At 45.6% G+C, this 23007-nt stretch overlaps 1 protein-coding gene and 1 long non-coding RNA gene across 2 annotated transcripts in view; one reads left to right on the top strand and one right to left on the bottom strand.

Annotated features, from left to right (window-relative positions):
- The window catches only part of LOC311597190, a 43365-nt gene that overhangs the window by 3220 nt on the left and 17138 nt on the right, over nt 1–23007 (top strand). Inside the window, exon 2 of the long non-coding RNA XR_014779129.1 lies at nt 18240–18381. This is a non-coding gene — a long non-coding RNA (uncharacterized lncRNA). The remainder of the gene's footprint in view (nt 1–18239; nt 18382–23007) is intronic.
- POGLUT3 (protein O-glucosyltransferase 3) lies at nt 5794–22701 on the bottom strand. The gene is made up of 8 exons (XM_084781380.1): nt 22439–22701; nt 19465–19662; nt 17262–17548; nt 15858–16074; nt 13976–14172; nt 11926–12120; nt 10142–10246; nt 5794–8555 (listed from the first exon to the last, which is right to left on the bottom strand). The coding sequence occupies exons 1-8, from the start codon at nt 22635–22637 to the stop codon at nt 8430–8432; spliced, it is 1524 nt and encodes a 507-aa protein (XP_084637506.1). The 5' UTR covers nt 22638–22701; the 3' UTR covers nt 5794–8429.

Genomic DNA, 23007 nt, shown 5'->3' with positions numbered 1-23007 from the left:
CAGCCAGGCTGGGTTGTTTTTAGGCAGGGGACTGCGAGGTTGTGGCTGTACTTTCCTCAGGTCCCTCCCTCACAGTCCAGAATTTTAAAAGCATGTCTCAATAGCTCAGTTGTAGGACGTTTGCCTAGAAAGTATGAGCCCGCCTGCTCCCCCCCCCCGCCCCCCAAGCTCTCCCACTGCAAAAGCAAAAACAAACGCAGATACTCAAGCACAAATCTAAGAAACTTGAGAATTCAAGCTCCTCCTGTTCTCCCCACCCCGACCCCACCCCCGTGGAGGGAGAACTTACCTAATACCCCTAGGGCGCACTATACCGTCTCTTCTTCAGGCCCGGATAAGTCAGCCAAAATTGCTTTCATTTCCAAGACCAATAAGGTCAGTCGGGTTTACTAAAGCCAAGCAGAAAAACAAACCAACAAAAGCAATCAAGAGTCAGGAATCTACCAGGGCTGAAGGGTGTGTTGGGAACTTGAACCAGTGCTCTGCCCACCAGCATTTATAAGAGACAGAAATGGCGCCTCGAAGATAAATTACCTACAGCCTTGTTAGCCAGTCAGCTGTCACAGCCCATGTTGCTGGCTAATTGGCGGCAGGGACTTTTGCAACAAGCCCAAAGTCAGGTCAACTCCTGTTAATCTCTATGCTCACCTGGCCCGGGAACACCTGGCTCCCCGGGCCCAGTGCAGGTGTCCTTAGTAACAGAAATTCCACCGAGCCGGTAAAAGCAGGATATTTGTATTTACTCCTCTGTGAGGCTCCAAACTAGCTAAATAGTGGTCTGCTTGGTGAATTGCCCCCAAACGCTAAAGCCCTGGCGCAGAGGTCAAACAATTGTCTATGGAAGGTTTTTCAGCTCTCACCTCAGCGTCACCTGTCTGCAGGCAGTAATGCAAGCGCTTTAAGCAGGTGAGCTGAGGTTCTGTGGGGAAGCAGCGTCCATGTTTCTCTAGGGAGTTCATTTCCTCTGAAGCTAGTAGTTTGCAATAACGGTGAATCCTTGGAAACCATGTATGTCAGTTCTGTTGCTGTGGGGAAGAAAGTTTATTTTTGCTTACGGTTTCAGATGCCATTGTGGATGCTTTCCGGGATGGCGTGGCTGCAAGTTACCTGACTGCAGCGCACCAAGCAGGAAGTGCAGCGAGAGCAGGAAGCAGGGCGGGCTCTGAACCTTCAAAGCCCATCCCCCCTAGTGATGGTCTTCTGCTATCAAGGCCGCATCTCTGAAAGGTTCAATGACCTCCACAGACAGCGCCCCCTACCGGGGACCAAGTGTTCAAATATGTGAGCCTATGGGGGACTGTGCTGCTTAGTTTTTTGTTGTTGTTGTTGTTTGTTTGTTTGTTTTTTGTCAACTTGATACAAGCCAGGGACTTCTGGGAAAAGGAAACCTCAACTAGGGAACGTGCCTCCATCAGATTAACCTGTAGGCAAGTCTGTGGGGGCATTTCCTTGTTTTCTTGATTGGTGTTGGGGATGTGAGAGGTCAGGAAAGCGCAAGGGGAGGAAATGGGGCGGAAGGATTAGAACAAAGTATTGTTAAGTTCGGGGTAGATGCCGAGAAAACTCACTCCAGAGAAGCTTAAAAATGAAAGCTTTGTAACATACCTAGCTAGCAGAGGTTCGTGCTAACTTGTGTTTACTTCGCTTGGGCTGGTGACCAAGCTATATTTAACAATGCTGTAATTAACAGAGTCGGTCTTGTTATCCGCGTCTCACGGGGACACTCAGACATGGTTTGTACTGGCTGGGCGTGGACTTGTCGGCGGAAATGAGGCATATTAACTTTCCTAGATTTATGTTCTGTGTGTGACACTTGCACGGTCTGTGCTTGATGCCTCAGCGCTTCCGGTGTGGAAGCCTATGGTCTTTCCTATCTGATTTGAGACCGCTGAGCCCCACAGGACAGCAGCTGCCGCAGAGCGTGAGGTAGGACAGGCGCTCAGTAACGTGATACGAACAGACTGAGACTGAAACCAGGAAGACATTTGTTCTAATGGACAGTGTTCCCATCTAAGTACCAAAATGAGTGCCCACTCATTTTATGGCACACACATTTTATGTGTATATTCATTAACTTTACAAAAATAAAGATTCTTAATTTAAAAAGAATTTTTATTCATTCATTTTACATCTCGATAGTTATCCCATCCCTTGTATCCTCCCATTCCTCCCTCCCTCCCATTTTCCCCTTACTCCCCTCCCCTGCGACTGTGACTGAGGGGGACCTCCTCCCCTGTATATGCTCATAGGGTATCAAGTCTCTTCTGGGTAGCCTGCTGTCCTTCCTCTGAGTGCCACCAGGCCACCCCATCCAGGGGGACGTGGTCAAATATGGGGCACCAGAGTTTGTGAGAAAGTCAGTCCCCACTCTCCACTCAGCTGTGGAGAATGCCCTGTCCATTGGCTAGATCTGAGTAGGGGTTCGATATTTACTGCACATATATTCCTTAGCTGGTGTCATAGTTTGAGCAGGGTGTGTTACAAGGGACTTGGGGGGGTAAATGCTAGTTTTTTTGTTAAGGATTCATGAAAGGTAAAACTGCTGCACCAGAGATGCTGTCAAACCAGACTTTCAGACAAGAGTGACTGAAAGTGAAACTAGTTTGAGTGAACTCTGCCACTGCCTGAGGGGCTTGCCCCACCCTCCCTGTGCTCATTTCTGGCTCTGCAATCTGCAATCCCACTGAGCTAAAAGTCAGCTGGGCTCTATCCTCAAGGACAGACTGCACCTCTGGAAGAATACTGGACCAGAAGTTTCTAACAGGCAAGATGTGAAACAATTCCAAGGAAAATAAAGAACACAGGAAACCAAGCTCTCAGCCCCCTGTGCGCTGTCTTCCAGGCCCCGCTTTCCACTGTCTGGGCCAGGCTGGTACTGTTCCACACAAAAAAAGATCAATGAAGAATTTTTAAAAATGATACACTGTGATCATGCATGCTGACTATTCCTTCATGTATAGGTGTGAATTAAGTAACAGCTACATGAAATTACAGAAGTTACATTTATAACGCAAATGATTTATTTAGCAAAATTTAAAAGACCACATAAATTTTAAAAGAAAGCCCAGATAATTTTTCAAATGTTATTTATCAGTACATATAAATTTAATGTTATTTATAATAATAGGTGTCATTGTGGCCATTGTGGCATTTAAATATATGTATGTAATATATATATATATATATATATATATATATATATATATATATATATATATATATATATATATATAAGAAAGCTTTATTTTTCTGAGCATGCTGGGAGGCAGCCAGTTCAGGGTCTGAACAGCGTCTCCAAAGGGAGAGTGTACATTTTTTAAAGGCTAGGAACACAAAGCGAGGGGGAGCGGGTGGGCTTTTGCACTGAGCAATCTTATTTTGACACAAGGTATTGAGGCAGGAAGTAAACGGGGGTGACTGGGCCTAACCACGTCACCTGGTTTCAGGATCTTCAACTCAGTTTTTTGCAGTCAGATTCCCTCTTGGACTTTGGCCCTGAAGGTAGAGCCTCGTCCCTGTCAGTAAAATAGAGGTTGTTCCTGAGATGGCTCAACTCACGCAGCTGTCTCCTAAGAGTATAGTGACACATATATAGGGAAACACGATAATGAGACTCATTATTTTGTTAACTTTAAAAATTAGGGTTTTTTTTTTTTGTACTATAAAGCAATAGTAATTAAAACAGCATGGTACTGGCACAGCAACAGGCTGGTTGATCAGTGGAATCGAATCGAAGACCCAGATATGAATCCACACACATATGGTCACTTGATTTTCGACAAAGAAGCCAAATCCATTCAATGGAAAAAGGATAGCATCTTCAACAAATGGTGCTGGTCTAACTGGAGGTCTATGTGTAAAAAAATGCAGCTGGACCCATATTTGTCACCTTGCACAAAACTCAAATCCAAATGGATTAAAGACCTCAACATAAAACCAGAGACACTAAGTCACTTAGAAGAAAAAGTGGGGAAGAGCCTGGAACATATTGGCACAGGAGACAACTTCCTGAACAGAACACCAACAGCCCAGGCCTTAATGTTAACAATTAATAAATGGGACCTCGTGAGGCTGAGAAGCTTCTGTAAGGCAGGAGACACTGTCAAGAGAACAAAGCAACAGCTTACAGACTGGGAAAAGATCTTTACCAACCCTACATCTGACAAAGGTCTAATATCCAAAATATATAAAGAACTCAAGAAACTAAACACCACCGAACCAAATAACACAATTGAGAAATGGGGCTGGGAACTAAACAGAGAATTCTCAACAGAGGAATATCAAATGGCTGAGAAACACTTAAAGAAATGCTCAACCTCCTTAGTCATCAGGGAAATGCAAATCAAAACAACTCTGAAATTCCATCTTACACCCATCAGAATGGCTAAGATCAAAAATTCAAGCGACACCACATGCTGGCTAGGATGTGGGGAGAGAGGAACACTCCTTCATTGCTGGTGGGAATGCAAACTAGTACAGCCACTTTGGAAATCTACCTGGTGCTATCTCAGAAAACTGGGAATAAGGCTTCCTCAAGACCCAGCTATTCCACTCTTTGGAATATACCCAGAAGATGCTCCAGAACACAACAAGAAAATTTGCTCAACCATGTTCATAGCAGCCTTATTCATGTTCATAGCCAGATCATGGAAACAGTCTAAGTGTCCCTCAGTAGAAGAATGGGTAAAGAAACTGTGGTACATATACACTATGGAATACTACTCAGCTATTAAAAACAAGGAATTCCTGAAATTTGTGGATAAATGGATTGAGCTAGAAATGATCATAATGAGTGAGTTAACCCAGAAGCAGAAAGACTCAAATGGTATTTACTCACTTATATCTGCATACTAGCCCAAGGGGCATGTCCCACTAAAGCCTTCACTTACCAGGGAACTGGGACAGAGGGGAGGACATCCTATTGGGACTCTAGATGAGAGAAGCATGGGAGAATAGCAAAGTAGAAGGATCTAGAGGGTCCTAGAAACCTACAAGTAGAACATTATGATAGGCAGATTTGGGTCCAGGGGTCCCGCCCAAACTAAGGCACCATCCAAGGACAATACAGGCGGTAAACTTTAAATCCCTACCCAGATCTAGCCAATGTACAGGACATTCTCCACACTTGAGTGGAGAGTGGGATATGACTTTCTCATATACTCTGGTGCCTCACATTTGACCATGTCCCCTGGATGGGGAGGCCTGGTGGCACTCAAAGGAAGGACAGCAGGTTACCAAGAAGAGACTTAATACCCTATGAGCATATACAGGGGGAGGAGGTCCCCCTCAGTCACAGTCAATAGGGGAGGGGAGTAAGGGGAAAATGGGAGGGAGGAATGGGAGGATACAAGGAGTGGGATAACAATTGAGATGTAATATGAATAAATTAATACAATATATTAAAATTTTAAAAAATTAGTTTTTTTTTTTAAATAAAAAAAAGTGGTGTGAAACTTTAAAAAAAAATGTCTGCCCAATAGAGACAGAACGGTCATGACAGCAGTTTTATTTGAGTTATTCGTGAGGACATGATGGAGGTGAAGGTTAGAGCAGGCGCTTAGAGCGTTATGAGCACTGGTTGCTCTTGCAGAGGACCCAGGTTCAGTTCCCAGCACCCACACGGCAGCTCACAACTATTTGTAACTTCGGTTCTAGGAGGTTCCACCACTCTTTTCTGGTCTCTTGGGCACTAGGCATGCACGTGGGGTAGTAACATATATGAAGGCAAACTCATAGACATACCAAGGCGCAAGTAGATACAATCTTTCTTAAAACAAAGTACATGGCTTCCCATTTTTATTAAGAAAACTTGCTTTATTTTTTTTAAGTATATAATAAAACCACATGAGAAAATACTAGACACAGGTTTTTAATATGGCATTGTGAAAAACATAAATATCCATTTTTTTCCTTCTTATACCCCCTGAACATTTATGCTTTTACTATGTCGACATTTCTGTTTTACAACCTTGATTTATATCCATAGTTTAAAAACAATTTAGATATCATTAAAAGATATAAGGCAAAAAGCACAAATTCCCTTCTCTCTGGCCCCTTCTCCAACACTGGCAGTTTGTCCTTCAAACTCAACCACTTTATTTTTCTCTTTGGCAAAATGATTTCAGGTTATATGTCCCGTACCTTTGGTTCTTACTGAACACATCAGAGAAAGCTTTCATCATAACACAATTAAAACTGCTTTGTTCTTGTCAGTGGTGGCACTCAGTTCCTCAGCTTGTCAGGATCTCTTCAGGCAATGCACTCACTATTGATGGGTAATGGCCACTTAGTGTTTGAAGCCACAGACACTGCTGATGGTTTAGTCAAATGAACACAATTATATTTTTATAGTCTTACATCCCTCTCTTTTCAAAAGTCAGATTAAAACTTTTTCGTTGAAGTTAAAATATAATTATGTTGTCCCCTTTCCTCTCTCCTGTCCCTTCCAGGTACTTCCCTTCTCTCTCTCTCTCTCTCTCTCTCTCTCTCTCTCTCTCTCTCTCTCTCTCTCTCTCTCTTAATTCATGGCTTCTGAAGCCAGATATATTTTTATAAAACTTTCAGTATTCAAAGCAGCTAATGGACTATGTGGATAATAGGTGAGCAGGAAGGGGAGGAATTAGGGCTTAATACTTCAGTTGGTTTCACTAAGATTTGTTCAAGTTAATAAACCAAAAAGCCATGTAAAACTCATCTCAAAGGCTATGGCACGTTAGGGAGACATGGGGCCCTCTAGATTTCTTGATATACTTGTCGCAAGGCGGATGTGGAATGTCCCCTGCAGGTTCGTGTGTGAAAACTCTGCCTTCAGTGCAATGCTCCAAGGTGGGACTCTTTAAAATAAGAATCATGGGGATCTGACAAGACAAACTGCTCGATTTGTCTCCACTTGCTTTTAAATCCTAGAACTGTTCATCGCCAGAAGACATCAAATTAAAAGACTTAATCTGGCTCTAACAAATTACCATTTGCTTTCAGGACCTGGGGTTAAAGAGGTAGAAACGAGGGCAGTAGCCTTTCTCCCCATACCCATTTTCATAAACCCTACTCTCTGTGCACAGTAAGTCAGGCTCAGGTGCACCAGGGTGTGGTCTCAGGACATCGCGTCCTTTATTTCACACCACACTGATGGGCTTTAAATAGATGATGGGATATTTGGCATGATACTACATTACTACGATCTAGTTAAAAATAAAAATTCTTGTGTTCCTGTTGGTCTTCAGGAGAACGGATGTGACCAAATGAATCCTTCAGATCAGGGGGTGCTTCCACTCTGGAGGTGGGGGGTAGCTCTTGTTTTAGAGTGCATTTGGTCATGAACTGCATCTTGGGCTGGTGATGCTCTGAAGAATTAGAAATGAATTTGTGGTACGAGAGCTAGATCCTGACCCTGTTGTCCAAGGTAGAGGCAAGTTCCAACACCGTTATCTGAACGGCTTCAGTACTGTTTATCAACCCACTGAAACAGAGGAGGCTCCATGGAGCCAGGAGTGAGTACCTGCCTCTGCCATTGGCCTATCAGTGAATCTCAGGATATGGAGGCTTCCTGAAGCTGACGGTAGCAGATTTCAAGGACTCTTAGAAGGACAAAAACAATTAAAGATAACACTTTGTAAACTATTATTTTTTTTTTATATTCCTAGGATACACGTGCTCACAGGATGCATATGACCAACAGCTATCTGTCTTTAATAGGTGTACAGCCCAGACAGGTTGTGAGTTGCCAGTGTAAGATACAATCTCCCCTTAATTCTGTCTAAAATCCCAGCAAGAACTTAGCTGAAGGAATCCTAATGATACGGCATGTTCCTCCACAGTCTCTATGCTGCCTTAAACAGCCAGCAGCGTGGTCCTCAGTGAACCCCATCAGATCTTCCAAAAGGAGGCTGCCACCCGAAGCAAGAGGAGAAACTACACAGTGAGGAGAAAATAAAACCTTCCCCAGGCACTTTTCCCTTCATAATTGAATGTAAAAGCGAGCGAAACTTACTGTTTAAATCTTTGATATAGAAACAAACCAGTAAATGTGGCATTCACAGATTCCCAGTCGACTTACAAGCCTTTTTATCCAATATGGTGCTCACACAAGCAGTTTTCACTCTAAAGGTATTTGGTAATGCTAAAACTCACAATCTTCCTGGCTCAGCCTCCCAGGTGTAGATTTCATGCTTGGCTTTTCTCTACATTTCTTCTTTGTTCTGGCTTTTTTGATACAATACAACTGGGTGCTCTGGGCTGGCCTGGAAGTCACCATATACCCCAGGTGGGCTTTGTGTTAACGGAATCCTCTTGCACACGTCCAGAGTGCTGGGATTATAGGTGCGAACCTCATCCACCAGGCCTGGTTTCTTTGTTTATTCACAGCTTAGCATCTTTCACAAGTCTTAAAGATGCAGCCAGCATACAAAGGAGTGTGAAGCTGAGTCTCCTTAAAGCTCTTCCCTCTCAGGCCTCTTCCTGTGGCACTGGCAAATGGATCCTCCATCATCCGGCTGGGAAACAAGTTCCATTCCATCACGTATCATGGGCTTGCTGGCCTGGCGTTCAGCATATTTCTGAAGTATGTTTGCAAGGAACAGAAGGTTAGTTCACGCTTCAGTCTGGCCCCACCTCCCACCCACCTCCCACCCACCTCCACCTCCAACCGTGATGTTTCAGGCCCAAACCAAAGGTCTGGCCCACTCTAATCTCATAGTTACATTTTAACTATACTTACTATAAACGCTAGTGCAACATTTCATAGACTGGTGTAGAAGCCTAATCTACACATCTGTGTAAATGGGATGACTCTAGAAAAGACAGACACCAAGCCAAATGTCCCTCCTTGAAACAAACAGAGTCAATGCTTATCCTCCATTTCACTGAATAATTATGTTGTTGAATTTTCATATCAGCAGGCCAATATGATGTGCATCTCCAGATGGAGTGTGCAGATAGCCGTTTTGGTCCGTCCTGTAGGCCTGGAGTCATAACCATGGCAAGAGGCCCTGTGCAATGTTTTAACTCTGGCCAGAAATATCCCTATGGGGCCAAGTCTTTCACTTCATTTATTGTGTGTCCACTTGGTTTTATATATTCCTAATATTGAGCTAATGCCAACAAAATAATAATACAGCTACGTGGGCCTGCTCAACATGTTAGAGGTAGAAACTCCTACCATTAAAATTAAAGCTAGGGCTAGTAAGATGGCTTAGTGGGTAAAAGTGCCTGCTGCCCAGCCGTAAGAGCCTAGGTCAAGCTCTGGGACGTACATGGTAGAAGGAGAGAAACAACTCCCATAAACTGTCCTCTCATCTCCATCCCATAAACTGTCCTCTCATCTCCATCCCATAAACTGTCCTCTCATCTCCATCCCATAAACTGTCCGCTCATCTCCATCCCATAAACTGTCCTCTCATCATCATGGGCACCATGCTCCCACTTCTCCCACCAAGCTCAAAACAAAATAAAACTAATCAAAGCTAAAAAATAAAAATAAAAAAAATACTAAAACTATAGTAGTAGAGAGGATGGAACCCATTGAAGGATGGCAAGAAGGTGTGTGTGTGTGTGTGTGTGTGTATGTGTGTGTGTGTGTGTATGTGTGTATGTGTGTGTGTATGTGTGTGTGTATGTGTGTGTGTGTGTGTCTCTGTGTGTGTGTGTGTGTGTCTGTGTGTGTATTTACACAATTTGCCTCTATTCCACCCGCAGACAAGGAAAGAACTTCTCTAAATACCAACCTCATGGACTCCAAGCCCCCATTTTTTAATAATACAGAACGAAGATTAAAAGTGTGGGGGTGGCTGGGCTGTGGTGGCGCACGCCTGTAATCCCAGCACTCGGGAGGCAGAGGCAGGCGGCTCTCTGTGAGTTCAAGGCCAGCCTGCTCTACAGAGCTAGTTCTAACACAGCCAGGGCCACACCTCAGAAAAACAACACACACACACACACACAAAAACAAAACAAAACAAAACACCACAAAATCAAAACAAAGTGTGGGGACTCCAGAGGAAGTCTTCCCACAAATCTCAGCTGAATCCAAATTCTTTCCACAATCTGCCCCTGGTCCCCTCCCCCCAGGAAGCATGGTACAAAGTGTTCAATCCACACATGTGGTCTAAGGAGCCCTGACCCGTCAGGATGGCCACTCTGAGCTGACCTGTAGCACTCTGTAATAGTAGCAGTAAAGCCTGGACGGCTGGAGCAGGGCCCTAGCAGTTGACTGCCCTTCTTTCGCAATCTTCTTTGCTTCTTCATCATTTTCCTAAAAGGTAAAAAAATAAAAATAAAAATTACTGCTGCATCCCACAAAGAAAGCCAAGTGCAAGTGTGTGACGGGTGTGTGTGTGTGTGTGTGTGTGTGTGTGTGAACATAGGCAACATGGGAGACACTGACCACAATGGGCTATAACTTACAAAGGAGGCTGTGGTCAGTTAAAGAAAAAAGACACAGGTGCGTGGACCTGACTCCACAGCTCTCTTCAGTGAGTGCTTCCCTTGCTATCCACGGAGACAGCCTGGGGTCCCTCATCTGCCTCCCTGGCATTGCCCTCTCTGCCTAAGAACACAATGAATCAACTTCCGTGTGAAAACGGCTCTTAAAAGATGGAGCCAGGTGTGGTGGCGCACGCCTTTGATCCCAGCACTCGGGTTGCAGAGGCAGGCGGATCTCTGTGAGTTTGAGGCCAGCCTGGTCTACAAAGTGAGTCCAGGACAGCCAAGGCTACACAGAGAAATGCTGTCTTAACAAGCCAAGGAGAAAAATGTTTTGGGGCTGGGGAGAAGGCTCGGCAGTTAAGTGTGAGCACTGCCCTCGCAGAGGACCAGCATCCACCCTGGTGGTTCTCCATCTACCCTGGTGGTTCTCCACGTCAGCTCCAAAGGAGCGCTGGCCTTTAAGGGCATCTTTTCTCAAGTGCACAGACCTCTATACTGACAAATGTGTAAAATTAAAATAATAAAAATGTGTTTTTCATAAAGCTTCATAAATATGCAGTCAGTGACAAAAAAAATATTACAAAGTGGTACCCACAAGGGACTATAACGTTATAATACAAAGTTATTCACTTTTTAGTAATCACAGGCTGTAGAGCCAGGAACAGCTAATGCTCCTAATTATTGTCATGGAAAATGTTTATCCTGTGCATATACTGATAGGAAATTGTGGCAACTGTGGATCTTAGGAGAAGCTAGAACAATTATTCTGATCCATTATTTCCATAAACAAATATAACTTCTTAAAACTTAAAAAGTGGAAAAATATTATAATGGAGGGATAAAGTTTTATAGCTTCATAATAGACCCCAATAGTTTTTAATGTTATTCCTTAAAAAAATAAAGGACTCCCTGTTCTATGGGGAACGTGTTCTTGGGATGCCGTGTGGCCTATGTTGGGTAAGGACTTGTGGGGGGAGGGGTGGGGGAGGGGTGAAGGATACTGTCCTAGTTGCCTGAAATGTTCTTTTTACATACACAGCCTTTCAACTCTGGCCTTTTCCATCTGAAATTCGTATTTTGTGTGTTCTTGTCCTGCACATGTAAGTGTCAACAGGGTTCGTTAAGAAAAGCTACACTACATACAACGCTAGACTTCAAATCCAACCTTCAACAGTGTTGACAGAGGGAGTACAAAGTGACTCTGAGGTCCTTTCTTTCTCTCTCATATGTGTACATACGTGTATCTACACGTGGGTTTGTGCAGAGCGCCGCGACAGAAGCCAGAAAAGGCCATCCACAGTTACAGGTCACTGTGAGCTGTCTAGTGCTAGGAGCCAAACTGAAATCCTTCGCAAGAGCAGCAGGTACCTAACCACTGATCCATCTCTCCAAGCCCTGATGTCTGATCTTCGGCTATTTAAAGGGAAAACATTTTCCAGAAAATCACGCTTCCTTTGATTTGATTTCATTCTGATGCACCAGGTCCTGATGGAGCACGGAACATACCTTGGCCCATTTCACTTTCTCCAGTAAGTCACTGAGGTTTCTCTTAATGGGAATGTAGTGTTTCCAAGGCCTGAGCGCCACATAGAAATGCTCATAATACGGCGACTCCTGCTTCAGAACCAGGCTGTCCCCCAGCATGAGGTACGGATACCTGTACGCAGCCACAGTTCCGTCCACGTTCACCTGGTACTTGTACTAGAGAATTAGAAGGAAAAAAAATCTCATAAAGCCATTTGCTTTACTTCTGTTTCTCACCAGTATTTAAAATGAAATACAGAGATTATTTTCCAGAATCTGCGTTTGCATTTCATTTCTCTTTTATTTTCTCTTTGAATAAAAATGATAACCAGCCTTTAACAGCTCCCTTACAGGAAATTTTAGGATAGGAATGAGAGCCTGTTTCAATTTCATCTGAGAAGCAGAGAGTCTAGACTTCTGTAACCAAAGCAGGTATTAAAACTATTGTCAACGTTCTAAAATTTTATATTCTGAAGTGAGAGTAATTATCAATTTGCATATATAAACATGTATTTGTTCCTTCTATTAAACCCACAAAACAGAAAGGTACTGTCTCTATTCAGCAGTTTATAGGCTGATAAACTAGAGTTTACATCTCACCAGCCTGTAAACTGTAGGTATGATTGCTCAGATGGTAGAGAAGCTTGCCACCAAACCAGATGGCCCGAGCTCAAGCCCCAGGAGCCACATGATAAAGGGAAAGAACCAACTCTGGTAAATTGTCATCGGACTTACACACACACACACACACACACACACACACACACACACACACACACGAGAGAGAGAGAGAGAGAGAGAGAGAGAGAAAAGAAGAAGAAGAAGAAGAAGAAGAAGAAGAAGAAGAAGAAGAAGAGAAGGAGGAGGGAAGGGGAGCGGAGGGGTAACAAAAATAGTTGACAGAAACCTGGAGAAGTAGTCATTTTGTTGGCATATATTGGATTAGTGAGTTTTGATTTTCATTTCAAAAGCATTTTCAAAGGCTTGAAATCTAATTTAATTATAATATGAAGTTTTTAACAAGTGAGAAAATTGGTATCCAGAGAAATTTATAAATCTACATTCTGAATGCAAATTCACTTTTTTTAAATCATAAAATCCCTGAGATGAAGATGATCCATTTCAAGATAGGTGACTCCTTTCCGTCCCCCCACCTCCCTCCCTCTCTCTCTCTCTCTCTCTCTCTCTCTCTCTCTCTCTCTCTCGTTCAGTGCCGGAGATCAAATCTAAGCCTCACATAAGCAACAGAGGCCCTCTGCACTGGGCTACACCCTAACCTTCTAATAAGTCCTTAAATAATCAACACCATGGGTTTTCTAGGCAGTTTGATGTGGGTCTCATAAGGCTCTAAAGAAGTGAGGGGCACATACATGTGTGTGTGTGCATGCATGACACACACACACACACACACACACACACACACACACACACACAAGCGCCCGCACGCACATGCACACACATGTACACATGCACACCATATCACATATATACATGCATGCACAAACTCACACATACATACACAAATCAATACAAAAAGAAAGTAAAGGAACACGTCAGGGATCACAGGACCCCAGAGCCACGAAGAGAGGAGGGGCCCCAGGCAGTGGAGGAGGGGCCCCAGGCAGTGGAGGAGGGACCCCAGGCAGTGGAGGAGGGGCCACAGGCAGTGGAGGAGGGGCCACAGGCAGGACCCCAACTCCAGCTCCTACTTTGCATACATAAAAACGAACACGCTTTTCATTCTACCAGACACACCTGCGATCACGTCACGTGAAAGACACGTATCTTCCCGGCTTATTAAATCAAAGGGGAAAAGCCACAACAAATACATTCAGACTTCGTGTTAACTCTTATATTAAGCATTAAATATAGTTCTACGTTATTTGGCAAACAAAATGAGCAGAGACGGAACTGCCAGAGCTCTCTGGTTCCCTCGGTCGGACAGGAAAGGCTGAGAGGCAACCTGCTGAACCACCTGTTCCGGGGACTCTGGACACAGTTAATCACTTCATAGCCATAGGAAGACTCATACCTTAAAGAAATCAAAGAAACCCATCAACTTGGCTTTTCCAAGCTCTTTTTCTTTCTCTTGGAAAAAGAAATATCCTGTAATTCCTGCATCTAGCAGCTGTGGGTTCTCTTTGGACAGCTGTACCAACTGCAGTCTCTCCTCCCGGCTATCTCTACCTCGGAAGAAAGCTTTCTCTGTTTTATTGATCCAGGAAGGCCCTAGAAGTTTGAGGCCATAAAAAATTATGATTAAGAATCTGAAATCATAAGACAGTATAATGACCTTTATTCCACCATTGCCATTTAAAATGCTGATGCTTTTCCCGAGCTCACGTTTGTAACACAGACACTGTTTCCAAAATACCTGGGGCTAACTAAGTCCCCGTTTCCCAGAGACGCTTTCTGAGGCCGTTCTGTCTGCCCCACGCCCTCCCATTTACCTGCCAAGGACAGCTCACACCGCCTGTTCACTGTTGTAGCCACCACACTATCAGACTAAGCTCAAGGCAAACAGAGGTTCCTTGTTTGTCCCACTGCAAAGGCCATAGCTTCTTCCATCTTTCACGTTTCACAAATCGCACATGAGTTAGGCTCTTGTTCTTACACGGCGTCAGCAGAAAACTGCACAACCAAGTAACTCCAACAGATTTTTAGCCCGTATTTTCCCTTTATTTTAATTTTATGTGTACGTGTACTTCACGTATGCCTGTGTACTGTGTGCATGAAGTGCCCGCAGAGGCCACGTTAACTCCCTTGGACTGGAGTTAATAGACTGCCATGAGTCACCAAGTGGGGGTTGGGAATTGAACCTGAGTCCTCTGGAGAAGCAGTGAGTGCTCTTGCCCACTTGACCATCTCTCCAGCTCAGCTCCTCATAGTTTTGAATACAGGGAAGTCATTGGTCTTTGATGCTATTAAGTACAGTATACAGTTCACTACCCGCACATGTGAGACAGGATCTCGCAATATATCCCTGGCTGGTCTGCTACTTGCTATGCAGCCCAGATGGATCTCTAACTAATGACAATCCTCCTGCCTCGGGCTTTCAAGTGCCAGGATTACAGACATGAAACTATATCTTCTCTTTTGTAGAAGGGAAATGTCTTAGAGAAGTTAATTCCAATCTCTTACAAAACATCCGAAATTCACTGTTATTGAATTGGAAGTAGGCCAACTTTTATTTCATATTGTCTTCATCTTACTTTTATTATCTCTTCTCATCTTTAGGTATTTTCCACAAATCACTGATCTTGTCCCCCCAGTGACATGAAAGAGAAATAGAGGCTGAAAAGGACAAAGTTTTTTGCAGGCCAGCAAGTTTCCAAAAAAGGGGTACTGTATCAAAATGAAAGGAATCCTAAAAAGAGAGAGAAGAGACTCCAGTTTAAAAGTCTCAAGGAGTGCAGAAAAATGAAAGAATTCCTTACAAAGTGTCAGAGGATGAGGTCATGATGCCTCATGATCACAATCCTCTTGTGTTTTTCAGAACCTGCTCTCATTTCATGCAATAATAAAAAGAGCTGGAGTCAGAGCTCAGTGACAAGTCTACCAAATATACATATTATCTAAATATCTTTATTCTTTGCTGTAACTTTTCAGATAGTATGACCAAGTGGCGAATTGAAAAGATGTTTACAAATGATTAAACTCAGACTATAAGCTTCGGCGTTACTACCCCAAAATATGTGTTTTTAATTTTCAAATTATTCTCTTTCAGCCTTAGGGTGCTTTGCCCTGCTTTGTCATGCTGGGAATGGAGCCTGGGTCCTCGCACACACTGGGCAAGCAGTTTCCTTAGTTAGAAGTGAGGCTCACTAACCATGTGCATTTACTCTTCCTGATTAAACACTCCCTTCCCCCTTTTCACCCCTAAGGTCTCCCCTAGAGAATCTCCCTTAACTTACCTGTATTCCCCTGAACAGAGAGGAGGTCGTTTGTGACTCCCCTCATTGCCTCCAGTGTGGAGTGGGTGACATCATATGTTGGAAGGATAATGTCTCTTGAATCCAAGGAGCCACACCAGGAAATGATAGGGATAGGGCCAGGGGTGTCGTTGACCTTTCGATGCTCCAAGGGCCAATCTCCAAGGTTAATGTAGAATTCTAAATCTGGGAGGATGACCTACAAAAACAAAAGCACAAACATTAGCACTGGGAGGGAATCAAATGCCTCAGTCTCTTGGCTGTGCATGCATGTGTGTGTACACATGTGTGTGTGCGCACCTGTGGGTGGAGGACACGGGTCAGTCTTTGGTGGTTTTCCTCAAGAGTCATCTACCTTGGCTTGTTTTGTTGGTGGTGGTGGTGGTTGGTTTTTGTTTTTGTTTTTGTTTTTGAGACATGGTCTCTCACTGGCCGGAAAGAGTTCCTTACGTGGTCGATGGAGGTTTAGCAGTTAAGCTCTGAGCCTTAGGGACGCAGCTGTTTCTGCTTCCTCAGCAACAGGGATGAGGAGCACGTGCCATCACGACTGGCCTCTTTCACATGAGCCCTGAGGATTGGACTCAGGTCCTATCACTTTACCCACTGAGCCGTCTCCTTAACTGGGCATTCTGCAGCACTTGTGATCTAGGCGACCACTGAAAACACTGGGATAAGGGAGCAGAAAGCCTCCTGCTCGCTGTCTGTTAGAAGGCCCTCGGTGAGGGTACCATATGACAGACTCACTTAACTGGAAGTTGGCTACCTCTCTCTCTCCAGAGGTGACATTTAAAATGTAAGGTTACAGAAGTGGGCATATCTAGAGAAGTGTGGCTGTGTGGCTTTGGAAACCCTCACCAGCTGCCTCTACATTAGTCTGCAGTGAGACCTAAGCTCCCGCCCTCTGTCACCTCTAGACTCCTCGGCCCCGTTTCCATCCCCACGACTAGTGCTCAGCTGAGGCCCTTGCTATCTCTGACTTGGAATGCTGCACCAATGTCCTTACTAGGCACTCTGACTCTACCCTCCTCCAGCATGACCTGTTTCCTATACAGCTGCCCAAGTCTCTACACCCGACATTAAAGCCATGGCTAAGCTTGCCAGAACCTCTAGACCACAGAACCAGACTTATGCTCTGTCCTGGCATCCAGAGCCTGGCTCTCATGAACCTGAGTGCTGGGGCCACAGGCAAGAGCCACAGCCCAGCTTAATGTAAGTCTTCCAGCAAACAGCCATCTGCACAGGTAGGAGACTTTATGCACATTCTCCGACACATTTCTGAGCTACTCTCATCGGTCTGTATAGTTCTAAGTATGTAACTGTTGCAACAACAACAACAACGAAATTAAGTGATAGTACTTTCTGGAACCAGTTCGTTCATCTGCATACCTTTCTTGCCAGTGACAGCAAAATTTCATCCGAGAACATTTTGAAGTCTGTGTATTTCCCCAAAGACTTCCGGTAGACGTGGTTATTGAGAATTGTATAATGAACCACAGCACCCCGCTCGTCCCCAAATCTTTTGGGGACTTCCTTCAGCATCTGCTGGAGATTAATGCTGGGGAAGGAAGCAAAATCCTGCTCGATCTGTGGTTCCTTGGCTGGACAAGACAGAGTTTTCTGCCAGACTCGAGGATCCTCTTCTGGGCAGTCACAGTACTCGTGATACAAGGGTCCTGAGGAGGTGACACACACACAATGCGACCCCGAGTTAACAAACCCCATGATATAAGCAGGTGTGAGTGCTGGCTGGTAGTTGGCTGATCTGAAAACTACTGACAGGGGCAGATCTCTCTGAGGGCAGTTAGCGGTGGAGTCACTTCATCCCCGTTAGGGCACCTTGGATCCACTGCGCGGCACACGCTCCCTTCCAAACTAACATCCGGTCGGTCACTTGGGTGATGCTTTTGCTTCTAGTGAGGTATAAGTAACTAATATAAAATGACTTCACTTTAGCACGGAAAGGGAGCGCTTCTTGGCTTTCAGAGTTTCAAATGTAGAAATAGTTAAGTGTTTGAGAAAATGGAGGACCTTCCCCTCGAAGTCCCTGCAGCTCCCTTGGCTGGCACATCTCAGAGGGAAAGAGCACCCCAAAGAGGTCTGTCAGTGTAGCTCTGGGTGGGCAGAGGACTCTGCAGAGCTGGTTCTGAAGACACACTTAGAAAGCAACGAGTACAAATCTAACACGATTTCCAGACAGATCCATATTTATTTTAATATAAAGTTAAATCATCTTGAAGCTCTATGTATGACCTTTGGAAGCAGAGTCTCATTGTAGCCCAGGCTAGCCCTGACCCTCCTGTCTCTACCTGCTTAGAGCTGTGATGACATCATTAGGCCTTGTTCTCATGAAGATTTCTATTTCAGACCAAGACCAATAAGAGGCACCGGCTTATTCCTTCACTTAAGCTGGTGAACAGAACCTGATGTGACTTACGGACTCACAGTTTTCAGACCATGGGCATGAGCTAACAAAGTACAGCGAATCCTAGCGGTGGACACTGGCAAGGTAAGCCTCACAGGTCACACAACCTGCTGCTTAATGTAGCTCAGAAAGAGGGTGTGTGTAGAGGTAGGCAGCCTCTCTGAGTGGAGGAAGAGCTGAGGGTTCAGGGAGAGCAAAGCAATGGAGCTTGGGAACACAGAGTATGTGAAGGGTGAGAACTAACCATAGAAAAACCTAGAACCATGCAGCCCAGCCTATGATCAGGGTATCTGTGAGGGGAAACCACCCAGTGCAGGGGAGAAGGATTCAGAATGACACGGGAGGCCAGGGTACAGCACCCACATAGGGCAGGCCGGGGTACAGCGCCCCCATAGGGCAGGCCGGGGTACAGCGCCCCCATAGGGCAGGCCAGGGTACAGCGCCCCCGTATGGCTGAGGAAGGGGCCTGCGTCAGCCAGGCTGGAAAGCCTCTTCACTCTGGGACTTGGGGAGTGCACGTCTCAACAGTGGAGAATAACTAGCCCTCGATTAAATGTGGCTCAATTTCTTCTAACAAACTGTAAAAAAGATAACTAGAGAGGATTAAATTATATCCAATCAACTCTGCCACATCCCAGAGATAAAGCTTAGGGAAATTAAAAATGGCATCAAGAGATTAAAAAAAAAAAAAAAAAACTATAGGGGATCAATAGCAACTTGGCATTGCAGGAGAGAGGATGAACAGACTTAAAGATAAAGTGATGGGAATAACATAAAATGAAACAGAAAAGGATTTTTTTTTCAAATGTTTGTTTATTTTATGTGTGTGTTTTATCTGGTGTGTGTGTGCACTACATGCATGCCTGGTGCTCAGAGGTCAGAAGAGGGCACTGGGTCCCTGCAAGTGGAGTTATAGATGGTCGAGAGCTCCCTTGTGCATGATGCTGGGAGCCGGACCCGGGTCCTCTGCAAGAGCACCAAGTGCTCTGTAAACCCAGAAAATGATACTTTTTTTAAAGTGCCAAAAATGACATAAAACTTGAGCTTCAAGGAGTACATATACAATGCTTACTCTGTCCGATTTGACTGCAGGGTCATTACAACCTTCTAAAAAGCGTGGGTCCTACGTAGACGTAGGCCTAGGGTCAGGTGACTAACAACACGTACCTTTCAAAATATAGGGAGACTGAGCCACATGCTCGCCACCATAAAGGACGTCTATCTTGAGGCCTTCATGGACAGTCTCGTGCATCCTGTATCTCACCAGAAATGTTCCATCATTTCTGTCCAAAGGTTTAGGGACATAAATACGGACTGACTCCCTAGGTGACAGGGATTTTATCACTACTTTGAACTGTGTTTGGCCTGTAAGCAAAAGAAACACAAATAACGTTGCCATTCCCTGACTGTTAGGTCTCAGCGATTAGACAGGTATCTTAGGAGAGATATTCCTCGGCCCCGCAAGTCTTCATGGTAAAGAAGACTTCCTTTCAGCCTGGAAGATCTTTGCGCCCAGTCACTATGTCTGGCCCATCCTTAAGCCAAGGCTCTGACTTAACATGGGATTCACCGGCCACTCAATAACAAAGACGCGGGATGAAAACAATTAGTTCATTGACGAAAGCAACATTTCGCCTACTTGGTCTTTTCTCCTTTGAATAACATTCGAGCTCAGGCAGTTAGTAGAACACACTCTAAAGATAATGCCCCTGTGGTAATTCAGCTCTCTTCCTGCAAAATACACACACGCTATTTAACACCATTTAAGTATCTAGTAACCCTCATGTCTGAGGAAATGTTCCCCTTTTTATTGAACTTGTTCTGTATATAATACATATTGGCCACTCTCACCCTTCCCCGCTCCCCAATCTGCCTCCTGCCCTTGTCTACAGATCTCATTTTAGCATTCATGTGTGTTTCCTTTGCTTATGACCCCACTGGGTCTACCCAGGGCTGTTCGTGTGACCATCTCTTTGGGGCTATCCTCGGAGCCCACTAGGCTCAGTAGTGGCTTATACAGCAGTTGCTCAACAGAAGATGGCTCTTTCTCCCTCTCCGAGAAGCTAATAGTTTGGAACTGAGGGGCAGGGCCCCATACGGCCCTCCCCGTTCTGTGACTGACTGTTGACAGGGCCAGTCTCGTGTGGGTCTAGTGCAGTAACCACAGTTAGGAGCTCATGATGACAAAGGCCGAGTCTAGAGCAGCGGTTCTCAACCTGTGGGCAGTGACCACTTGCTGAGGGGAGGAAGGTAGAACAATCCTTTTACAGGGGCGCACATCAGATACCCTGCATTTCAGATTTGCGTTAGGATTCATAACAATAGCAAAATCACAGTTATAAAGTAGCAGTGAAAATAATTTTATGGTTGGCCAGCTCCAGCACAGCCAGCATGGCTCTGGCAAGCCTTGCTCTTCTCCCTCCATGGTCCCCTGCCTTGCTAAGAACCATTAGAGTGCATTCCTAAAGCTGGCACCAAGGGCTAGCTAGTCCCTTATTTGGCCATTTCTCTTCCCCTTAGTCTTTTGTCTTCTGTCTTTGTCTCTTATTCCCTGCCCTCTGTGCCTCTGGGACAACTAAATCTCTTTTGTGCTGAGAACTTGGTCCTGGGGTCCTGGGCGGATACTTTTTCCTCTCAGTGACCGTTCAGGAAGTGTATCAAAGTTCTCTGGAGTTACAGGGAAAGCACTGACCCCACATTACCAACTAGAGTGTCCCAGAAGGCCGAAGTGCTTTCTGCCCTAGGCCTACGTAACCCTCTAAACACGCCTGACTTCCTGCCATGGACACTCCAGAATCCATTCATGCACTGCAACAGTTTTTTTTTTTAAAGATCTTTTTTCTGATTACAGAAACACTGGGATATGTTGGGGCTGGAGAGATGGCTCAGTGGCTCAGGGTGCTTCCTACACCTCCAGAGGTCACATGCTCAGCTCCCAGCAACTGTATCAGGCAGCTCACAAGTGCCTAGAACTCCAGCTACGGCAGACACAGTGCCCCCTTCTGGTCTCTGTGGACACCTGCACACAAGTGGCATACACAAACACACACAAACACGTATCCGCAAAAGTATAAATAAAATAAAACAATCTTTGCAGAAAATTTTAGTTGGGGTTAAAAACTCCCTGCTCTCTTGCTGTGACCGCAGGAGTGCATGTCTGGGTCCGTCTATTTATTACGGAACTGGAGAGAACTAAGGTACAGTTTGCATCTGAACCGTGTCCCACAGGCTCCTGTTCTGAACACTTGGTCCTCATGCTCTCTGCTTTTCCACGTGCTTTTTTTTTTTCTGCAAGCCTGTCCAGAAAACCCTCTCAGCCTCTAAACGCCTACTCCAGAAAGCTTCCCAGACTTCCCCCGGGCTTGGCGGCAGTTTTTCAATGTTTACACCACACTGCACATAACCCATTATAAGCAACTGCGCTGTGACCGAATAGGTCGGCTGCTAATTACCTGTTTTCTCAGTAGAGTCTAAGTTTTCAGATAGGGAGACATTGCCATGTTCTTTTTACTCCAGGATTACCAAATACACAGTGACCTCCCAGTACATGAAATTCTCATTTGCACTGTGTTGGAGGTCCTGGCTTACTGCTGTCTCTTTTGCAGGCAAAACAGGACGCCAGTTGGGCGCAGCCTTAAATTTAGACACAAATGAGCAAATCCTGACTGGCAACAACTTGAAACCAGCTGGGCAAGTCTAGAGAAGCAGTCAGATGTGGGAGGAGGACCCTGTGGGGATTCAGGATGAGCCCCTCCCTAGACCGATTCTACTAACCGGCCTGAGTCCAGCGGCCTGCACGACAGCGGGCCTAGCAGCGCCAAGGCGATGAGTGGGTTGCTGAGTCAGGGAGGTAGACACTCCCTGCAGGCCAGGAAGGACCATCTGCATCACGTGATCGCACCACCGCGCTCCGTAGGGCACCACAGGTGCCAGTTACGCTACTTACCCTTTTACATAGGTCATCGCGCGCGCCGTGTGCCTAGTCTTTCGAGTTAGACAGTCAGTCACCCAACGGACCTAGGTGGCGTCTCCCGCCCTCGTGGGTGTCAGGGAGGAGGGCAGGGACGCCGATGGGAGGGGAGAGAGGGTGACACCCGCAATAGGGACATAGCCATGCGTGGGGACGGTCCCGGGCGCTGACCTGGCGGCGAGCTAGTGAGGTTCCGGCCGTCCGAGTCCACCGACTGCAGGAAGAAGTAGCGCACAGGCAGGACGGCGGCGGCCTGCAGCCCGGGGCCCCACGCCAGGCTCCGCGGTGCGCTCACTCGCGCCCCGGCCCCCGTGGCCACCAACAGGGCGAGCTGCAGGCGCAGCAGAAGGGCCCGCCGGATGCGGTGCATGGTCGCCGGCTCTCCGCTCTGCTGGCCAGGGAGGGGCCGGAGCGCCGGGCCCGGGGGATACCCGGGGGCGGGCCTCTGCCTAGAGCCAACCCCCTACATCCACAGGGTGTGCACTGAGCCCAGGCCTCAGGCCCGCCAAACCTCCACTAGTTGCTTGACTTTGACGGAAGTTTAGAGAAAGGCAGGGTTTGTTTTTAAGTCGATTATTATTGTTGTTGTTGTTTTCCTTTTGAGAAGGAAGTCTCCCTAGGTATCTCAGGCTAGATTTGAACTGATAGCCCCAGCCTCCTCCAGTACAGGGAAATTAAAGGTGTGCAAGCCAAGCCACCTTGGCCTGTAGAGAAACCTATTTTTAATTAATTAATTGATT

The sequence above is a fragment of the Acomys minous genome, assembly GCF_964271855.1.
Source record: "Acomys minous genome assembly, chromosome: 5".
NCBI lineage: Eukaryota > Metazoa > Chordata > Mammalia > Rodentia > Muridae > Acomys > Acomys minous.
This window is presented reverse-complemented; position numbering and strand designations above follow the sequence as displayed.

Bases quoted from the DNA above. Each gene is read 5' to 3' on its own strand.
- POGLUT3 (XM_084781380.1), bottom strand. From the start codon at position 22,637: ATGCACCGCATCCGGCGGGCCCTTCTGCTGCGCCTGCAGCTCGCCCTG. The intron at 17,549-19,464 runs GTACGTGTTGTT...TCACCTCCTCAG, and splicing joins GTCTCCCTATATTTTGAAAG to GACCCTTGTATCACGAGTAC. The intron at 10,247-11,925 runs GTATGTTCCGTG...TTTACCTTTTAG, and splicing joins AGAAAGTGAAATGGGCCAAG to GAAAATGATGAAGAAGCAAA.